Source organism: Micromys minutus (assembly GCF_963924665.1).
Source record: "Micromys minutus genome assembly, chromosome: 16".
Taxonomy (NCBI): Eukaryota; Metazoa; Chordata; class Mammalia; order Rodentia; family Muridae; genus Micromys; species Micromys minutus.
In genome coordinates, this window is record NC_137985.1 from 45,472,467 (window position 1) to 45,490,329 (window position 17,863).

Below are 17,863 nucleotides of genomic sequence, written 5' to 3' on the forward strand. Positions count from 1 at the left end.
GTAATTAATAGAAATAAAACTATTAGCAAAAAATGTTTCATTCTTTTTATACTATCATAAGAAATTCAGTGTGTACAGTACAGCAAGCTTCAATTTAGAACAGATGTATTTCAAGATCACTAGACAGCACACATCTGTAATCACTGTTAAAGATCAGATTTTAGGAACTGTAGTCAGTGCGGATCATCATTATATAAACAAGCATTTAAAGATGAAACTCTTTTCACCCTGAAGCAACAGACCTCCAATTGATAGAGCAGGACTAAAGTTACAGAAATACAGTTCTAACACCAATGCAGCACGAAATTTACAGTGTTTCTATATAGTTTTAGACCAAAAGAAAACACTATGCCCTTAAAGAGAAGCTCTGCCAACATAAAACCTGCTCCTGTTAATTCTGAGCCAAATAAGAAGACAAGCTAGAAGATGATACCAGAACTAAAAGAGAAGTATCTTTCTTTCTAAGGACAGGCCATGAGTGTCTGCATAGATAGAAAATAAGCTATGCCAAGATGTAAACCACTTAGATAAGGTCACAAAAGCAGTTCAACCATAAAGAGAATGCTGACACCCAGCTAACACCATTGGTGTCGCCAGGTTCAAGTATAGCTCGATTTACTTGGAACCTCTGTTATAGTCTAGACAAAAATTTCAAATATACTTATGAAAATTATACTCTAAAATCACAGAGACCCAACTGAAGGAGGATTACCTGTGTTATATTCCCACTCTAAGAAGTATTCTGAGGGACAACATAAAATAAAAACCAGGTTATAAAAGTAGCACTATTGCTCGACTTACTTGCCTTACTTCGGCACATTTATACTACACGGTACCTGTGGCAGGATTGATGCTCGCCGCGATATGGAAGTGGCACAGCGCGTTGGCATGGTGAGAGATGTGTCTGTGAACCTCGTGGGTTGCAGTCTTGTCAGGCATCAGTTCAGCATGAGTTACAAGAACAGAAGACCTCCTTTGTCCTTTCCTCAAATTCTTCAAATGGTGTATTGTCTAAAATAGAATAGTATTTCTTAAATCCAACTCTGAAGGGTCTAACAATGCCAACCAGAGAAGCCTTTCCATAACATAGAATTTTAAAACTGCCCTCCTGTGGAACTGATGATTTTAAGATATACTTTCTTGATTTCAGTAGAATAATTTTAGATATATGTTCCACAGTTCTTAAAAAAAATTAGGTTAAGGCAAAAAGTAGTTGCTCAAAAATACTCATGATATCTATAAACTGAATAAAGGCCCCAGTTAAGATTAGGAGATTCAAATTTTGTGGCATGGGGAGATGGAGGGGTGTGTGCTTTAGGGGTATCCCATACTGAGATAAGATTTACTACTCAAAACAACAAAAATAAAGTCCCTGAATCTTTCCAGGGAAAAATGCCTCCCAAAACTCACTTAGAATTATTGACCTAAACTACAAAATGCATGAACCCCAATATAGAGAGGAAAACAAACTATAAAACAGAGTAGGAGCCACTTAGTGCAGGCAGGAATGCACTCACTGAAGCGCTGGCCTAGACTCACAAACTATCTGCTGGATAGGGCGTTACACTTGCAGACCATCAGTCTAGCACTGAACTATCTCCCAAGCCCCTGGCATGTAAGATTTACATTAAGATGCAGTTACAAGGTCAAAACTCATAACAGTAGGCCTGCTCACAAGCATGATTTAGAACATGGAGCCATGATCATTCTTAGCACAACTTCTTCATATCACAACCCCCTTCTTAGTCTATAACTTACCCTACCCCAATACCATGCTTCATAAATCCCCCACTCTTTCCCCCTTGTCCTCACAGTAGTAGTGACAATAAGCTACCAATGCTTTGCTACTAAAAGACTGTATCTAACTCTCCCTTTGAGTTTTCCAGGCCTTATCCCTTTGCTTGCAGGAAGCAGTATCGCTTCGGTGTATGTTCTCTGCTGTGTCCCTGCTACGGAGCCTCTGCTTTCTTAGATCTCCAGTCCAAGCTGCCTGTAAGAGTTTGTCGATAGATACTTGGCATTCTGGGAAAACATAATACTATTCATTTTTCTTCTAGAAAAGTATACATAATTACATAAACTTGGGAGTGAGGGGACTGCAGGAAATGGTAAGCACAGTTCTAGGCAAGCTCTCCCACTGACTTACCTCCTGAGCCCTGGCCTGCAGGATTTAAATGGTGCTGTACCCTACACAGTACACCTGCAAGTAGGCTTTTCTTTAAAAAGCAATTAAACATTACCAAAAACATTGTTACAAGACAGAAAAAGCTTGTCAAATCATTGACATACATGTTTTGTTAAAAAGATGTATATCAGATGTCAAAGAGGACAAAGAGTCACAGAGAATTTATGTATAACTTGAAGATAAAATATGTACAGATATGTAAAAACAAAGTCATTTTGACCATGCAGTCATTAAACTAAGTACATTAACATACAAGTGTAGCTCATAAGAGTGATGTTTATAATATACAAACATTTCATACAATATTTTAATTGTATAAAGAAAATTTATACATATATACATGTATATACATATATACATAAACTCTATTATCTTTTCCGTCCCCCCTCTTCCTAACATAGTTTTTAAAATATGGCTATCTTGGGATGGAGAGATGACTCAACAGTTAAGAACTCTGGCTACTCTTCCAGAGGCTCCAGGTTCAATTTCCAATACCCACATGGTGGCTCACAACCACATGACTCTGATAGATCTGAGGCCCTCTTCTCACGTCTACAAATACCAGATATGCATGTACTGCACTTACATGCATGCAGGCAAACACTGATACACATAAAAGTAAGTAAATTTAGAATACTATGTATTCCTCAATTTATTCCTTATCATTTTATACAATATTAGAAACAAATTTTATCTTATTTTGCTTTGATTTTTATTCTGTTCTATTTTTTCTATTCTGCGACAGTCTTATGAAGCCCAGGAAGGCTTCCAACTTGCTGTGTAGGTAAGGCTGACTTTGAACTTCTTGATCTTGCTTCTATCTCCCAAGTGCTGGAATTATAGGTATGTATACCATAGTGTATATAGAAAGACATATATATTTAATTCTTTTATGTATATTAGTGTTTTGCTCATACATATGTCTGTATATCATGTGAGTGACTTGTGCATTCAGAAGTCAGAAGAGAGATCCCCTGTATGGAGTTATGCATGTTTGTGAGCCACTATGTGGACGCTGGGAATCTAACCTCGGTCTTCTGCAAGAACAAATGCTCTTAATGCCTGGATCATATATCCAGCCTAATCATACTATATTTTTAAAGTGGAAAAATTATTTCACTTTCAAAGTATTCGCAAAAGTCACTGCATAGCAATGATGTGGGGTCACTTGTGCCTAATAGCTGTTTTGAGACAGAGCTTCATGCAGCCCAGGCTGACCTTGAACTCCCCGTGTAGCTAAGGATAACCTTGTGTACCATTCCCCAGTCTCTAACACATCTTTTGTTAGTTTCTTTCTGTTCTTGACGTGCTGCTGCTGTTTTGTTTTGAGACCGTCTTAAATTAAGGCCAGGCTAGCCTTAAATCTCAATTCTCCTACCTCAGTTATTCTCAGTGGAGAATGGAACACCAAACCCAGGTCTACCACCTGGAGCTTCTCTGCCTAAATATTAATAAATAATCATCTGTAGTCTTAAGGAACAAAATAAAATAAAAACAAAACATTTAGAACTAAGTTTAAGGACTTTTACAGAGTTTCCAAACACTCAGTACTCTTACACAGCTTAATATTTGACTTGCAGATACCTGAAAACATCAAATTTATGTTACTGAGACTATGAGCCTAAAGTCATCACTATCATTAGCTTCATAACAGCACACTGAGTAATCCCACAAGAATAATTTACTATTAACCGTGTCACAAGTTCACGTGTACCATACCAGCAAAACAAATCTTCAAAGTCCATTTACCGCTTTACATGATATGATACCTCAAGAGCATGCTGGATTCTGTCTTTGTGTTTTCCGGTCGGAGAAAGGTTGCTGGCAACACTGGAGGTAGTGGTCTCACAAATCTGCTCACCCAAAAGGCAGTCTTCGGGTAACAGTGTTTCTGCCCAGAGCCGACACACACCATCATGACATGAAGTCAGTAAGACATTACAGACAGAGCCCCTAGCAGCAAAGAGAAATACAGCATGCTATGATCATCAGTGCCATCCATGAACGAAATGTTATCCGCGCTGACTCTTCATGTACTAAGATGGCATTGCTATAAAACACTGTGTGAAAAAGTAATCCACTAAAGCCTTAAAATTGCTCCCTGGGACACCATAAGAACTGGGAAACAGTTTTGACAATAGCCCCAGGAATTAGCACTTGACTGTGCATGTGCTATTTAAAACCAGGCTCTAAGGAACATCAGTAGCTTCTAAATGAACTAAGAGCAGAAGGAGCCCAACTGCTCTAAGTTAAGGGATGATCTTAATAAAAAATCATTAAATATAATTATTTAGTTATGGCAGCAGTTCTCACTGAAATCTTGACAACCCAAACAGTTGTGAACAGGCAAATAAAGAAGCACAACGACCATATGAGTATCAATACAACCTGTAATCAATGGCATTAGTTAAAGGCAGTTGACTAATCATAAAATAACGACGAACTGTGTGTGTGTATGTGTGTGTGTGTGTGTGTGTGTGTGTGTCTGTCTGTCTGTCTGTCTGTCTGTGTGTCTGTCTGTGTGTCTGTGTGTGTGTGTCTGTGTTTGTGTGTGTTGTGGGTCAGAACCAGAGCCTTGCGCATACCACGAAAGTGTTCTACCAACAAAGCTATAGTCTCCAAAAAATGTTTCTTTTTTAAAATTGCTTATGGGGCAGGAAAGATGACTCAGTGGTTAAAGAGTACTTGCGGCTCTTGTAGAGGACCAAGGTTCGATCCCAGCACCCACATGGCAGCTCACAACCATCCCTAACTTCTGTTCCAGGAGAGCCAATGCCCTCTGCTGGCCTCTATGGATACTAGGCAAAGATGTGCACAAACATATTTTCAGGCAAACACAGATACATATAAAACAGAAAGAAATAAATCTTGAGACTAAAAAGGTGGCTTAGTGGCTAAGGCACTTGCTGCTCTTCCACAAGACCAGGGCTCAGTCCCTTCGATGGTGGCTTTCAACTACATGTACCTCTGATGTGAAGTGAGCTGATGCCCTCTTCTTGGCACTGCAAGTGTACAGTACACAAGTGTACAGACAGGCAAAACACACATACAAAATTAAAAATTACAAAAATTTTTAAAAATTGCTCTCATGAGACTAACTTTGCCAAAAGTTTTAAAGGTGATTTTCAAGTAATTACAAGAGGTATAAATAACTTAAACAAAATAATCTTTTAGACAGAAAAGAAAGACGTCTACTAATTACTTTGTAACTACAACAAATAAAATTAAGATTCAAAAGAAGATGCGCCCTTAGCAAGACTGGGGACTTCAGTCCCTGGCATTCGGAATCCAAGATTCAGTCTCGCTTTTTGAATGGATCAAATAAATCTTTCACCTGGAGTCCAAAGACAGATAAATTCACTATGTTATCTCCGTATCGTGTGCCATTTCTGACAAGTATAAATGTTTAATTGTATTCTTACCACCATGTACATTATTAACAGTTTATTACTTTTCCTCAGTGGGTACTTTCCCATTTACAAGGAAAAATATACTTTTTAGAATCTTCCACAACTAATGTTACTAGTCATAATACCGGCTAATATGGTCAGGGCAAACACGTGTTATGGCCTGTACTAAACAAATACTTCATGCACACAAGCACGTCTGCCTCACCGCACTCTGAGATGATGCTATTACTACCCTCATCAAACAAAGAGAAAAACTGAGAGAGTTTCAAACATTGAGTCACAAGCTCATGGGACTAATGACAGAGTAGAAGCTGAATTCAGATGGCTTCGCTCCAGTCTATTCCACAACCAATCAGTAGAGGAAGATTCCACTTTCATTATTTTATAAACATTTAAGAAAATTTAACATTGTATGAAACTTGCATCCAACCTGGGCATGTACTTGCTAGTTTTCCGCCATGAGAAACCTGTCACAGCTCGAGGGTGTGCCAAGTAAACAAAGGAGAACTGGGTGGAAAGCCGCCTCCTTTTCACTTCGTGGGGATCTTGAGGTATGATTGAAGACTTCCAGCCAGTCATAGGGTACCACACTTTCAGAAGACAGTCATCCTGCAAGATACAGGTTCATACAGAACTATTTGTTATTCAATGTAGTAGTGTAAGCTTTAACACAAGATATATCTCTAAAATAGAGTATGTAACCCACTTACTAAAGCCAAACCTAAAATGACATTTTATTATTTTAAAGAAATTAATGGGAAATTTATTTATTATCAACCTTCTCTGTATAGTGGCATTTTTCATACAGAGACTAATGTTACATAAAGTCCTGCAGATGAGTGGAGAGTGGGTACTAGACCCTTGGATATAAAAAAGAGAAAAAACCAATGTGTTATCTATTAGTCACTGTTCTCCTGTTTTAAGGTATCTGCAAGGGTAAAGCCATCTTAAATACAGACTTTTCCAAAAAAATAGATGACAATAAACAAGCAGGCTTCACAGGTCTGTGGCACAGATTATTGTTTGTGGGTTTGTTTGTTTTTGGGGGGGGGTTCCTTTTTTAGGACCCTTTAAGAATGTAAAAAACAAACAAACAATGAGGCTGGAGAGATGTTCAGTAATTAAGAGCACTGTCTGCTCCTCCAGAGGACTCAGTTCCAATTCCCAGCACCCACATGGTGGCTCACAACTACCTGTAACTCAAGTTCTGGGCATTTGGTGGAGCCCTCTTTACCCTACTTGAGTACTGCATACATACTCATATACGGCACACATATATGCATGCAGGCATATTTAAATACATGTAAAATAAAAACAAAAAAGTTACAGGTTACAGACAGGAGCTGGAGAGTTGGCTCAGTTAAGAGCTCTTGCTTCAATTCCAGCACCACCCGGTGGCTCACCACCATCTGTTAACTCCAGAATCAAGGGATCCAACACCTTCTTCTGACCTCTCTGGGTATCAGGCATGCAGGTGGTACACACATACATTCAAGGCAAACACTCATACACAATAAAATAAATCTAAAGTATTTTTAAACTACAATATAAAAAACACAAAACAATAAATTAAGGAAACTGTAAAAACCATTTGTTAGTAATTGACTAATAATATGCTCCCTACAAGTGATCTACAAAGAAGGAATTTAGCTAGCCAATTAAATAATTTCTATTTCTAAAGTATTTACAAGTATGACAACAACACTGATTTTATCATGTGAAATGTGTGTGTATTAACATCCATGTTAAGAATGCAGCTGCATGTATCTATGCACACACATGTGGAGGCAGAAGAGCACCCCAGAGGGATTCAGGTGTTTTCCTCTATCCTTCTGTGCTTTGTTGCCTTAAAGCAGGGTCTCTCACTGAGTGAGAAGTTCAGCATTTGCCTGGCATAGCTGGCCAGCAAGCTCTTAGGACCCACCTGTCTCCTCCGCACAAAACCTGGAATCACAGGCGTATGCAGCCATGTCCATCTTTTTATGTGAGTTCAGGTTAAATAAGAGACCATGTCTTAAAATGTAATAAACAAGTATACACAGTAGAGAGTGAAATATAGCAGATGTAGACTTTAGGCTTGTGTGAACATACACGCATGCATACACACACACACACACACACACACACACACACACACACACACTCAACAAGAAAATAGTAGAAAGACTCTTACTATTCAAAAGTCAAAAAGCAGCTAATATTCTGAAATGATAGCAATGTTCTCTAGTACTGATTCTCTTAGTGGTCTTTAAATTTGTCAAAATCCATTGAAAAATGCTTAATTATCTCAATAAGTTAATTTTTAAAAAAAGATAACAAGGTTCATGTATTCATTTTTAACAATACACTTAATGTTAATTAAGAGTTGTCTGAGGCTAGGAGTATAACTCTGTGATACAGAATTTGTCTAATTTGTATGAATTCCATCATAATAATAATGATTATTATCTAAATACAAAAAATACAATCATTTAATAATAATACTAATAAATAGATTTTTCAAGTTGTGTGGCTAAATCAAATTCCACTCACATGGTGGAAAATTATAGTACCCTTAAAAAGACATTAGAGCCAGGCAAGGACACACACACAACACACACATCTTCCAGCACTGGACTGGGAAGGCTGAGCCAGCATGAATTGGAGTCTACCCTGGGCTACATACTGGAGACTATTAAAAAGAAAAGATTTAATCAAGTAACTTGTGAGTAAAAATGGTTCATTAATAAGTACAATTTTATTTAAGCTCAGATAAAACTTCCAAATATTTTTAAACCCAAGAAAAATGTAATTCTACATTTATAAGAAATGAATCTTATCAGTGAAAGTTCCCAGTAATATTCAAAATCCTGAAAGTAACTGGAGTCTTGTAACAGCTGAAGTCCTGTCGGTGTGTGCTGCAGGAGTGGGAAGTGCTCTCTGGAGAGACACACCACCCCCATCTGCCTCATCAGATCACACAGACTGCCTTCTCAACAGAACAGATGGGGGTTTGGGGACAAAATCTGCCCAGCATTCCAAAGTCAATTTCTGTTCTTTTCTCAAGAGAATCTAAATTAATATTTTATCTTTTCAAAACCTGAGGAAATAATTCTCTTAAATCCAACACATTTGCTAACTAACCCTCATAGGATCCTTACCAATAAAATACTCTTATCATTCCTTAAGAATTACTAAACACCTCTTTGGAGAACTGAATACAGGCTTAGGAAAATATAATTAAACAAGTAAAAATTCTCAGTAATCGTCTAAGGCTGTGTATAATAAAAATTCAAAGACAATGATCCTTGGTTCCTGAATATATAACCAAGATAAAGGGCCTTGAGGAGCTTCAAATCTAATCACCCACTGAAGGGAGATATGCTTTAACTCTGTGACTTAGTCCTACACAAAGAACAAATGATTCTTTCAGATTAATGGTGAGATTTCAATTAAAGGTTCAAATAATGAGCCTGGTTATCCTACAAAAGTCCTTAGCGGAGTCTACAGTGCTAAGCGGGTAAGCCTAGAGGCTCGGCCCCACCAACCCAGCTGCAGGGTAAGAAGAGGCTGGAAGATCACAAGTACAAAGACAGCTCTGGCAACTAAGACCTCCTGAGTTCAAATCCCGGCAACCACGTGGCAGCTCATAACCATCTGTAATGGGATCTGATGCCCTCTTCTGGCCTGCAGGCATACATTCAGGCAGAATGCTGTATAAATTTATATATATAAATTTATAAATAAAGACCTTGTCTCAATTTGTTTAACTTTTTAATTACACCTTACTGTTTAGTGTGTCTGTGTCTGCAAGTGGGCACACACACATGCCATGGTGTTCAGGTAGAAGACAAGGGACAACTTTCGGTAGTCAGCTCTCTCCCTCAGCCACACAGGTCCCTAGAATCAAATTCAGGTTGTCAGACTTGCTGACAAATGCCTTTACCTGATGAGCCATCTCTCTGACGCCCAAAATATATTTTAAAATTCGGAAAAGGGTGGGGCTGTAGCTCAGTAGTAGATTTACCTTGCTTGAACAAAATCCTACATTCAATGCCCCATAGCACAAATGAAATAAGGCAAACACTCTGTCAGAAGACCATACACCCAAACCTGTGGCGCATACCTGTAATCCCAGGTTAGGGGAGGTAAAAGGACCAGGAATCAGTTACAGATGCATATGAGGTCTGTCTGAGCTATGTGTCAAAAAATAAAATAATATCACCAGGCAAGATCATGCACATCTTTAATCTCTGCATCCAAAATATAGAAGCAAACAGATCTTGGTGAGACCCAGCTGTCTACATAATTAGCTTAAAAAAAAAAAAAAAAAGTCCATCCTATGAGGCTCAGAGGCCTATACACACACTCAGACCAATGCTCTGCCACTGAGTGACAGCCCAGCTCAAAGGAGCCTTTCTTGATTCAACTGTTAAACAGTTTTAGTATTTCAGAAGTGATCATTATACTATATTTATATCCATACACAGACTTATTAAGCCAGCCAGCCTCTGCCACGGATGGTGTCACACAGCTTTAACTTCAGCCCTTGGGAGGCCAAGGCAAGTAAATCTCCGTGTTTGATCTTCAGGACTCACCCAATAGAATGAGCTTCTAAAGGGCAGTCCTTTGGCCTCCGTACACTGGCACATACATGAGCTCCCAGCCCCCAACACACAAACAAAATTGGTTTAAAAAACTCATAAATTATACTATTTTTCAAATTATTTTTTCTATGATCTTAAAAATAACTTTCCTTTATTATTAACTCATTCTTTTCTGACAGTTTTTTAAAAGTTCTCTATGAATCTATATAGAAATTATATTTTCATTATTCTTTTTTTTTTAAGGATTTATTTATTTTATGTATGTGAGTACACTGTAGCTGTAGTCAGACACACTAGAAGAGGGCAACGGATCCCGTTACAGATACAAGTGGTTGCTGGGAATTGAACTCAGGACCTATGGAAGATCAGTCGGTGCTTTTAACCACTGAGCCATCTCTCCAGCCCCCCTTTTTATTATTCTTAAACAACTGAACAAGCTTATCAAATTTTCAGGGTTTTATTTCTCATATCTAATTTCAGTAATTCTTTTCCTTCACATTATCTGTCCCATCTGTGACTGCTCCTGTCTTCTCTGACTCCTGCTTGCCACTTAGGTAAAATTTATTTGGGAGTGGAAAGAGAGGAAGCCCATCCAGCAAAGTGCTTCCATAGCCTCCAGGTCTGGAGGAGGCATCAACCAACTTCATCCAGACTGCTGCAAGAAATCAACTCTGCCCACTGGAATTAGTTTCAAGCTGATTCCCTAGCTATGCCTCCAGGTGAGAATCCAGGCTGTAAGACACTTTCATTGGAGCATTTATACCCCTCATCAGAGAACCTAGCCATGCCAAGACTCCTACTCCAGAGCTGAGATACAATGTGTGGTGGAAGATGCTGCCTTTGTAGTAACTGGTCACACAGTAAAAAGAAAGCCAATATAGATGCCTAATGATAAATATTATAGATAAAATTAAAGCAGACAAAGGATACAGAGAATATGTTGGAAGGTAAGGTACAATTTATAAAGGGGTGCCTAGAGAAACCTTGCACTCAGCATGACATTCAGAAGAAAAGGGGAAAAGCCATACAGTCTGGGGATACAAGGCTGGGGGTACAGGCCTAGCTGGCTAGAGTCAAGTCTACAAAGGGATGAAATAACGGGAAATAGGACTGAAGGAGTGATCCCGAGACCTACACAGTACAATGTGTATGTGGGTCAGTATACAGCTTCCAGCTTTCCAAAATGAAAAAGAAACCTCACGGCAGGTTCAGAGGAGCGTTGAGACAGGGTCTTATTTTGTAGCTCGGGCTAACCTGACACACATAACAATCTTCTTACTTTAGGCTTCTCAGTGCTGAAACTAAAGGTGTGTACCACCTCTGATCTTCTGGCTTGAATTTTTAAAAAGCACACTTTGAAGAGACAAGAACAATTCTGGAGGAGTTGTTGTAGTAAATGCTTAAATACAGGAAGTATATAATGGTGGCTTGTATCTGAATATACCATGGAGGCAATCAAGAAGAGCACAGGGTTTATCTGGGTGAGCTAGTGAGTACATTATGAACTTATCCTAAAGGAGAGCCACACGGATAAGGGTGGAAGTACAGATGAAGGGGAAAAGGGAGAGGGGCAAGCAACAGACAAAAGCGTTTCATCAGCACTTAAAAGATGCCATTTAAAAACTAAGAGATTTAGAGAAAAGTCCAAAAACTGAACCTGGGTACTGCAATAGTAAAACTAGCAGACACAGTTGGTGTGACACACACCCAAAATACCAGGACTTGACAGGTAGAAACAAAAGGATTAGTAGACCATCCTCACAACCTGAGATCCATGGGGCTCTGCACCACCGCCACCATGAAAAACAACAACTCTGCCCAAAGTTGCAGAAATAAAATAATGCAAAAACAAAACTCTAAAGGACAGTCAGAATTACAAATAGGCAGAGGAAGGTGTTCTGGGACAGTGAGATAACTCCACACAATACTACAATATGAGATCCATATGCTTATAAATGTACCCAGGCCTGCAGGATGTACACAAGACTGAGCCTTAAATAAAACACTGACTGGGTACCAACAGTTGTCAGTGTGAGTTCATCAGCTGACATAAACGTGGGCAATACAGGAAGATGCACATGTGTAGAAGGATAAGCAGTAGAGATTTCTCTGCACCTACCTCAGTTTTCCCGTGAATCCAGAGTATCCCGTTTGTTTTAAAGGGGGTGGGGAGCTTTAAAAAGAAAGAAGTAACTACTGTATTGACTCATGGTTATAGGTTAAGTAAGAATTAACCACAGGGTTTAGTAACAGGAAGTCTCTGATGACCACTAGAAGAGTGCTGGTAGGTGGTCTCAACTGAAAATGAGGAAAACCCATGTAAACAGAAAGAAGGAAGCACCCTTTCTAGGTTCCACAAAGAGGCAGGGAAACATGGCAGAAACTGAGGGTCTTTCTGTCATTCCTGCATGCTGGAATAGGCTCCAAGCCATTCTCCTGACAATACGATAAAGCTTGTATTTAGCATAAGCATCCTCCTGGCTCAGCCTTCCCACTATTAGGATTACTACTAGCGGGCACCACCTAGCAAATGAGAAGTATCTAGACTTGTTTTTAAAGCACAGCAACTACGACAGTGGCACAAATCCAGTGAAGGAACACATTGAACAGAGCCCAGATGCAAATGCACAGAAATGCAGACATTTGCTTTATGACAAAAGTAGCTCCAGAGAGCAAGGAAAAAGAAGCTTTTCAATAAACGATGTAGGGCCCCTGGATATATAGACAGATAAATAGAAAAAATAACTGCCATTGTCCAGCCATTCCCCAAAATTATGAGATTTACTAAATGTCAAAATACAAACATAAAATGCCCAGCATCTAAACCAGGGGTTCTCAATGTAACAGATGCCTTTGGTCCATCACCGGTACTCAGCAGACTTAGCAATCTGGTGTGTCAGTTTCAATTGAAAGTATCTACCTGCATCTTAATTTCTGAAGCATCTCAGCTCTGTCCTTGCCAGTCCTCTGCCAATTATTTATATGTAAAGAATATGAATAAGAAATGAATTTGGGAGGGTAGGAAAGTGCATAGAATCTGGGAGAAGTTGGGGAAGGAGAAAGAATATGATTAAATACACTATATGAAAAATCTTTAAATAATTTTTTAAGATTATGTACAAGGAATACAATGTATATAAGTAATGCTGGTTCTCAGAGTACCCATAGATATAAATCAATTAATACACTTAAGAAAAGGCATACAGCCATGCTCCTTAAGAATATACCTCAATCCAGTATATCTTGTCATTTCCCATATGATGACTTGTCAACTGTCAAGGTGGCAGAATCTAGAATGGCCTGGGAGATAGGCCTCTAGGCATGCATATGAGTGACTGACTAGACTGCACTGGAGGGGGAGACAACCGCCCACTGTGGGTAGCAGCATTCCCTAGCTAGGATCCTAGACTACATTAAATGGAGAAAAGGAGCTGAGAAGCACCATGCACTTGTCCCTCTGTTTCGTGTCTTAGGATGGACGAAATATGACCTGCCTCTGCAAGCTTCTGCCTCTGTAACTTCCCCATGATTATGGTCTGTAACTCAGAACTGTAGCCAAAAATAACCTTTCTCCCTCAAAGTTATTTTGTCAGAGTATTTTATAGCAGTAGCAAGAGAGAAACTAAGATGCCTCCCATATTAACTACATGTATCTTTATCTCAATGTGATTCTAGAGAAGCACAGAAATTAAGACCCAAAGTTCAATGAACTTGAAGAACAATCACCTCTCTGCTTCCATAACTACTTGAAAAAAATGCTTCAACAAAGGAAAGCAGTGTTAACAATCCATGTGATTTTTGCCTAGAAATCAAATATTTTGATACCACATGATGGTTGCTATATACCTCAAAATATTTTCACATATTTTACTTAGAAATTTTTAGTGATCAGAACCACTGCTAACCTGAATATGATTGTAACCTGCCTGTCTAAAATGTGGTACAGTTTTCCTGTTATGTTCTTACAACTCTTAAGCAACTACCTCTTGCCAAGCTACAAGACTAAGCTACAAAACAGCAAAGCTGGACAGTTTCACAACTAAAGACACCAAAAGGAATCTAAATCAGCATACTACAAAGAGATGCCTGCATACTCATGTTTCCTGAACACTATATATACTGAACACAATGACCAAGGTCTGGAAGTAGCTCAGGTGTCTGTCAACAGATGAGTGGATAAAAAAAAATGTGATATATATATATATATATATATATATATATATATATATATATATATATATATATATATATATCATACATACATACATAATTATCCAGGGCTTGTCTTTGTTTTTGTTATCTAAAGGTCTTTTTTATGGGAAGAAGGTAACATTACTTGAGACTGGTTCTCACTATATAGCCATGGCTGGTCTCGAATTCATAATTTTACTGCCTCTACCTCAGCCTCCTAAGTGCTAAGATTATAAAAACAATGTGCCAACACAGCCTGTCATGAAGGAATCATTTTAAGAATTTTATTTACTTATTTTTCTGTTCATTGGTGTTTTGCCTGCCTGCATGTCTGTTTGAAGATGTCAGATCCTGAAGTTACAAACAGTTGTGAGCTGTCACATGAGTGCTGGAATTAAATCTGGGTCATCAAGAAGAGTATTCAATGCTCTTAGCCACTGAGCCATCTCTCCAGCCCCATTTTAAGGTGTGTGTGTGTGTGTGTGTGTGTGTGTGTGTGTGTGTGTGTGTGTGTGCGCGCGCATAAGCTTACATGTACCACCTGTATGCATGAGCCCACTGAGCCCAGAAGTGGTGGTCACTGGATTCCCTGGTACTGGAACTACAGGCAGTTGTAAGCCATGTGGTGTTGGGAACCAACCCAGATCCTCCAATGCAGAAATATGTGCTTTTAACCTCTGAGCCCCCTCCCTAACCCCCACAATGGAGCTTTGGCCTGTCATTAAAAGTAAAACTGTGATTTTCAGAAGAACAGATCAAACTGGAACTCCTCTCACACTAAAGACAAGTTGTTGTCTGCATGGTGTGCACGTATCTACTGTATGACAATTTTGCCAAAAGGAAAAAAAAAATGCCAAGATGTCCCTAATGCTCAGAACGTACAGACCTAGGAAACATACTTGAGAATCAGCCCAGGTTGCATTTCTATCTGTGAAGTGTGTACAGTCTTCTACAAGAATAAATGTGCAATTTCTTTCCCCAGTTTATGAAATGGCAGAATTGAGTATGGATTTTTAAAACTCTAGAAACAGTAAAATAATTACATAATTCTGAACTCTAGTATCCCACTGAGGAATAGCATAGCAATTTTAAACCTGAGTTTAGATAGCAAGTGACTACAGGGCAGACCCTAGAAGGTTTAAATAGACCTTCGGCGTCTGGAAAAACTCACAACACCTAGAAAGAGCCAGAGAGTCTGACTGGTTGCTACTCTTTGTAAAGCAGGTAGATACGGTCCCTCCAAGTAGATCGAGACATCCCAGTGGGTTTCTAGGATGAGCATTCACGGAGACCACTCAGAGAATCAACACTCTGAATTCCCAAGTTCTGACAGCACCCAAATAGTCAGACTGAACAAATCTGAACAGCTTGCAACCTAAGAGTCTGACAATACTGGCCTGAGCAGGAAGAAAGGCAACGGTGGTGAGAACAATAGTTAGCAACAGCAGCTTCGCACAACTAACTGGCACTATCTATGAAGGCTACAGAGCCAAACAGCCTAGGACCCAGGCGGTTCTACGCATGCCTAACAGACGTGTGCAAGACCCTCACTGCAGCATTACTAAATTCCCATCAGGAACGGCACCGCAGGGTGGTGAAAAAAGAACGAAGGAGCCAGTAAGCCATTCAACAACACAGCTGAACTCAGGACTTCGTTCTGGGATGAAATTAAGTTTTAGAATAAAATAATGGATTACTCAAACTACAGCCTATACGCCACTCTAATGAGTCCTCTCAGTATTTGCTCTCACTGACTCTGTTCCTCTAGAGAACCCTGACTAATGCATGCCTGGCAACACTGTCTGGGAAGTGAAGGAAGGAAAGAAGGGCAGGGGAAGTGGGGAGGAGGAGGCAGAGAGTGTCATGGTACCCAGTAGCACATGCCTACTTTGTTTCCTTGTCCTCTTGGAGACTGGGTTGCACCTGCAGCTCTGGCTGGTCTTCAGCTCACAGAAACCCATCTCCGCCTCCTGAACACTGAGGTTAAAGGCAGGGCTGCCACCTTACAACCCCTGACCTGCCTGCTTCCTCAGTGCTGAGATTATAGGAGTGCTCCCTCCTGTCCAGATCAATTCTACTATTTAAATAGAGCTACAATATACTCCTGCTACAGAGAAACCAGGTAAATAGAAAGAAGAATTTTAAAGTCGATCATGCTCCGATGGATGGCTATACATTTAAAAGTTTATTAGTAGCACAACTGGACTCACTGGATTTTTGTTGGTTTTGTGGTTTTGTTTTTGGGGGGTTGGGGGGGGTGTTTTTTGTTTGTTGTTGTTGTTTTTTAGACAAGGTCTCACTTTATAGCTCTGGCTATCGAGAACTCACTCTGTAGACTAGGCTAGCCTCAAACTCACAGAGATCTGCCTACCACTTCCTCCCAAGCTCTGGAATTGAAGGCATGCACCATGATGTCCAACTTAGGGCTCATTGGGTTAGTTTTGTTTTGTTTTTTAAAAAAAAAAGGACGTGAAGTTGAATGAGAATGGAACGGGAGGTGAGTCTGGGGGTAGTTGAATATCATCAAAATACCATGTATAAAAGTCTTAAAAGTTAATTTTTTAAATTAAAGGTAAATGCACAGTGAGCAAGATTCCCAGTGGATAAGGCCCGATGGCTTTCGTTTGCTCCCCAGGACCACGTGTGGAAGCTTCCGTCATCACCCTCCCTCCCCCGCTCTGGCTCTCATGCACACATATACACAATAAGTGTGAAAATGTTTTTCATATAATTGCACTAAAGTAAAATAAGGATAATAACAGCCATTATTCCCCCAGTGTACAGTATCTCTAGAGATCACCCAGACCTTTTAAAACTATCTCCCCATTTTACAGAGCTGAGCACTAAGCTCAGGACTGCAACAATGTAGCCACTGCTCGCCATCCCTGAGCTACAGCTCTAGCCTCACAAACATTTTCACCTCAGGACTGCAACAATGGTGGCCACTGCTCGCCATCCCTGAGCTACAGCTCTAGCCTCACAAACATTTTCACCATACTTCAAGCAAGTTTTGCAGAAAAATCTCAATTAATGGAAGACAGAACAGGAAATGAACATAAGGGATATTTCTAGTGCTTTGTTAGAGTGCTTTACTTTTTGGCTTGGTCCCTTACCTTTCCAGCAGTAGCAAAATATTCACCATCAGGAGACCATTCCATCAGATGGATAGACACTGAGGTTCTAAGAACAAACAAAACCAGTGTGTTCAGAACAGTGTGTTCTATGTATAAATGGTCAAAACAAGATATTCCTAGTATCAATGTCACAATCATAGCAATACAAGGAATTCCACCTTCCTAAAAACATTAATAAAAACTAATCCAACATATACTTTCAAAAACAAAGGATATAATGCCCATGCATGATATAGCTACATCCATGTCAATCAAAATCCTCATTATAACGTGTTGCAGAGTCTCACCTTCCCTGGACAACTGGGTCTCTTTCCATAACCTGCGCTGACACTAGATGTCATTGTCACATTCCAAATG

The 17,863-nt window shown here is 39.5% G+C and overlaps 1 protein-coding gene across 5 annotated transcripts in view; it reads right to left on the reverse strand.

Moving 5' to 3' along the window:
- The window catches only part of DMXL2 (Dmx like 2), a 128,999-nt gene that overhangs the window by 84,548 nt on the left and 26,588 nt on the right, over positions 1-17,863 (reverse strand). For all 5 annotated transcript variants that reach the window (XM_080929995.1, XM_080929994.1, XM_080929993.1 and 2 more), the window contains exons 6-9: positions 17,486-17,552; positions 6,026-6,204; positions 3,955-4,138; positions 837-1,011 (exon numbers count right to left, since the gene is read on the reverse strand). In XM_080929995.1, the coding sequence (XP_080786121.1) occupies positions 837-1,011; positions 3,955-4,138; positions 6,026-6,204; positions 17,486-17,552 (605 nt within the window). The remainder of the gene's footprint in view (positions 1-836; positions 1,012-3,954; positions 4,139-6,025; positions 6,205-17,485; positions 17,553-17,863) is intronic.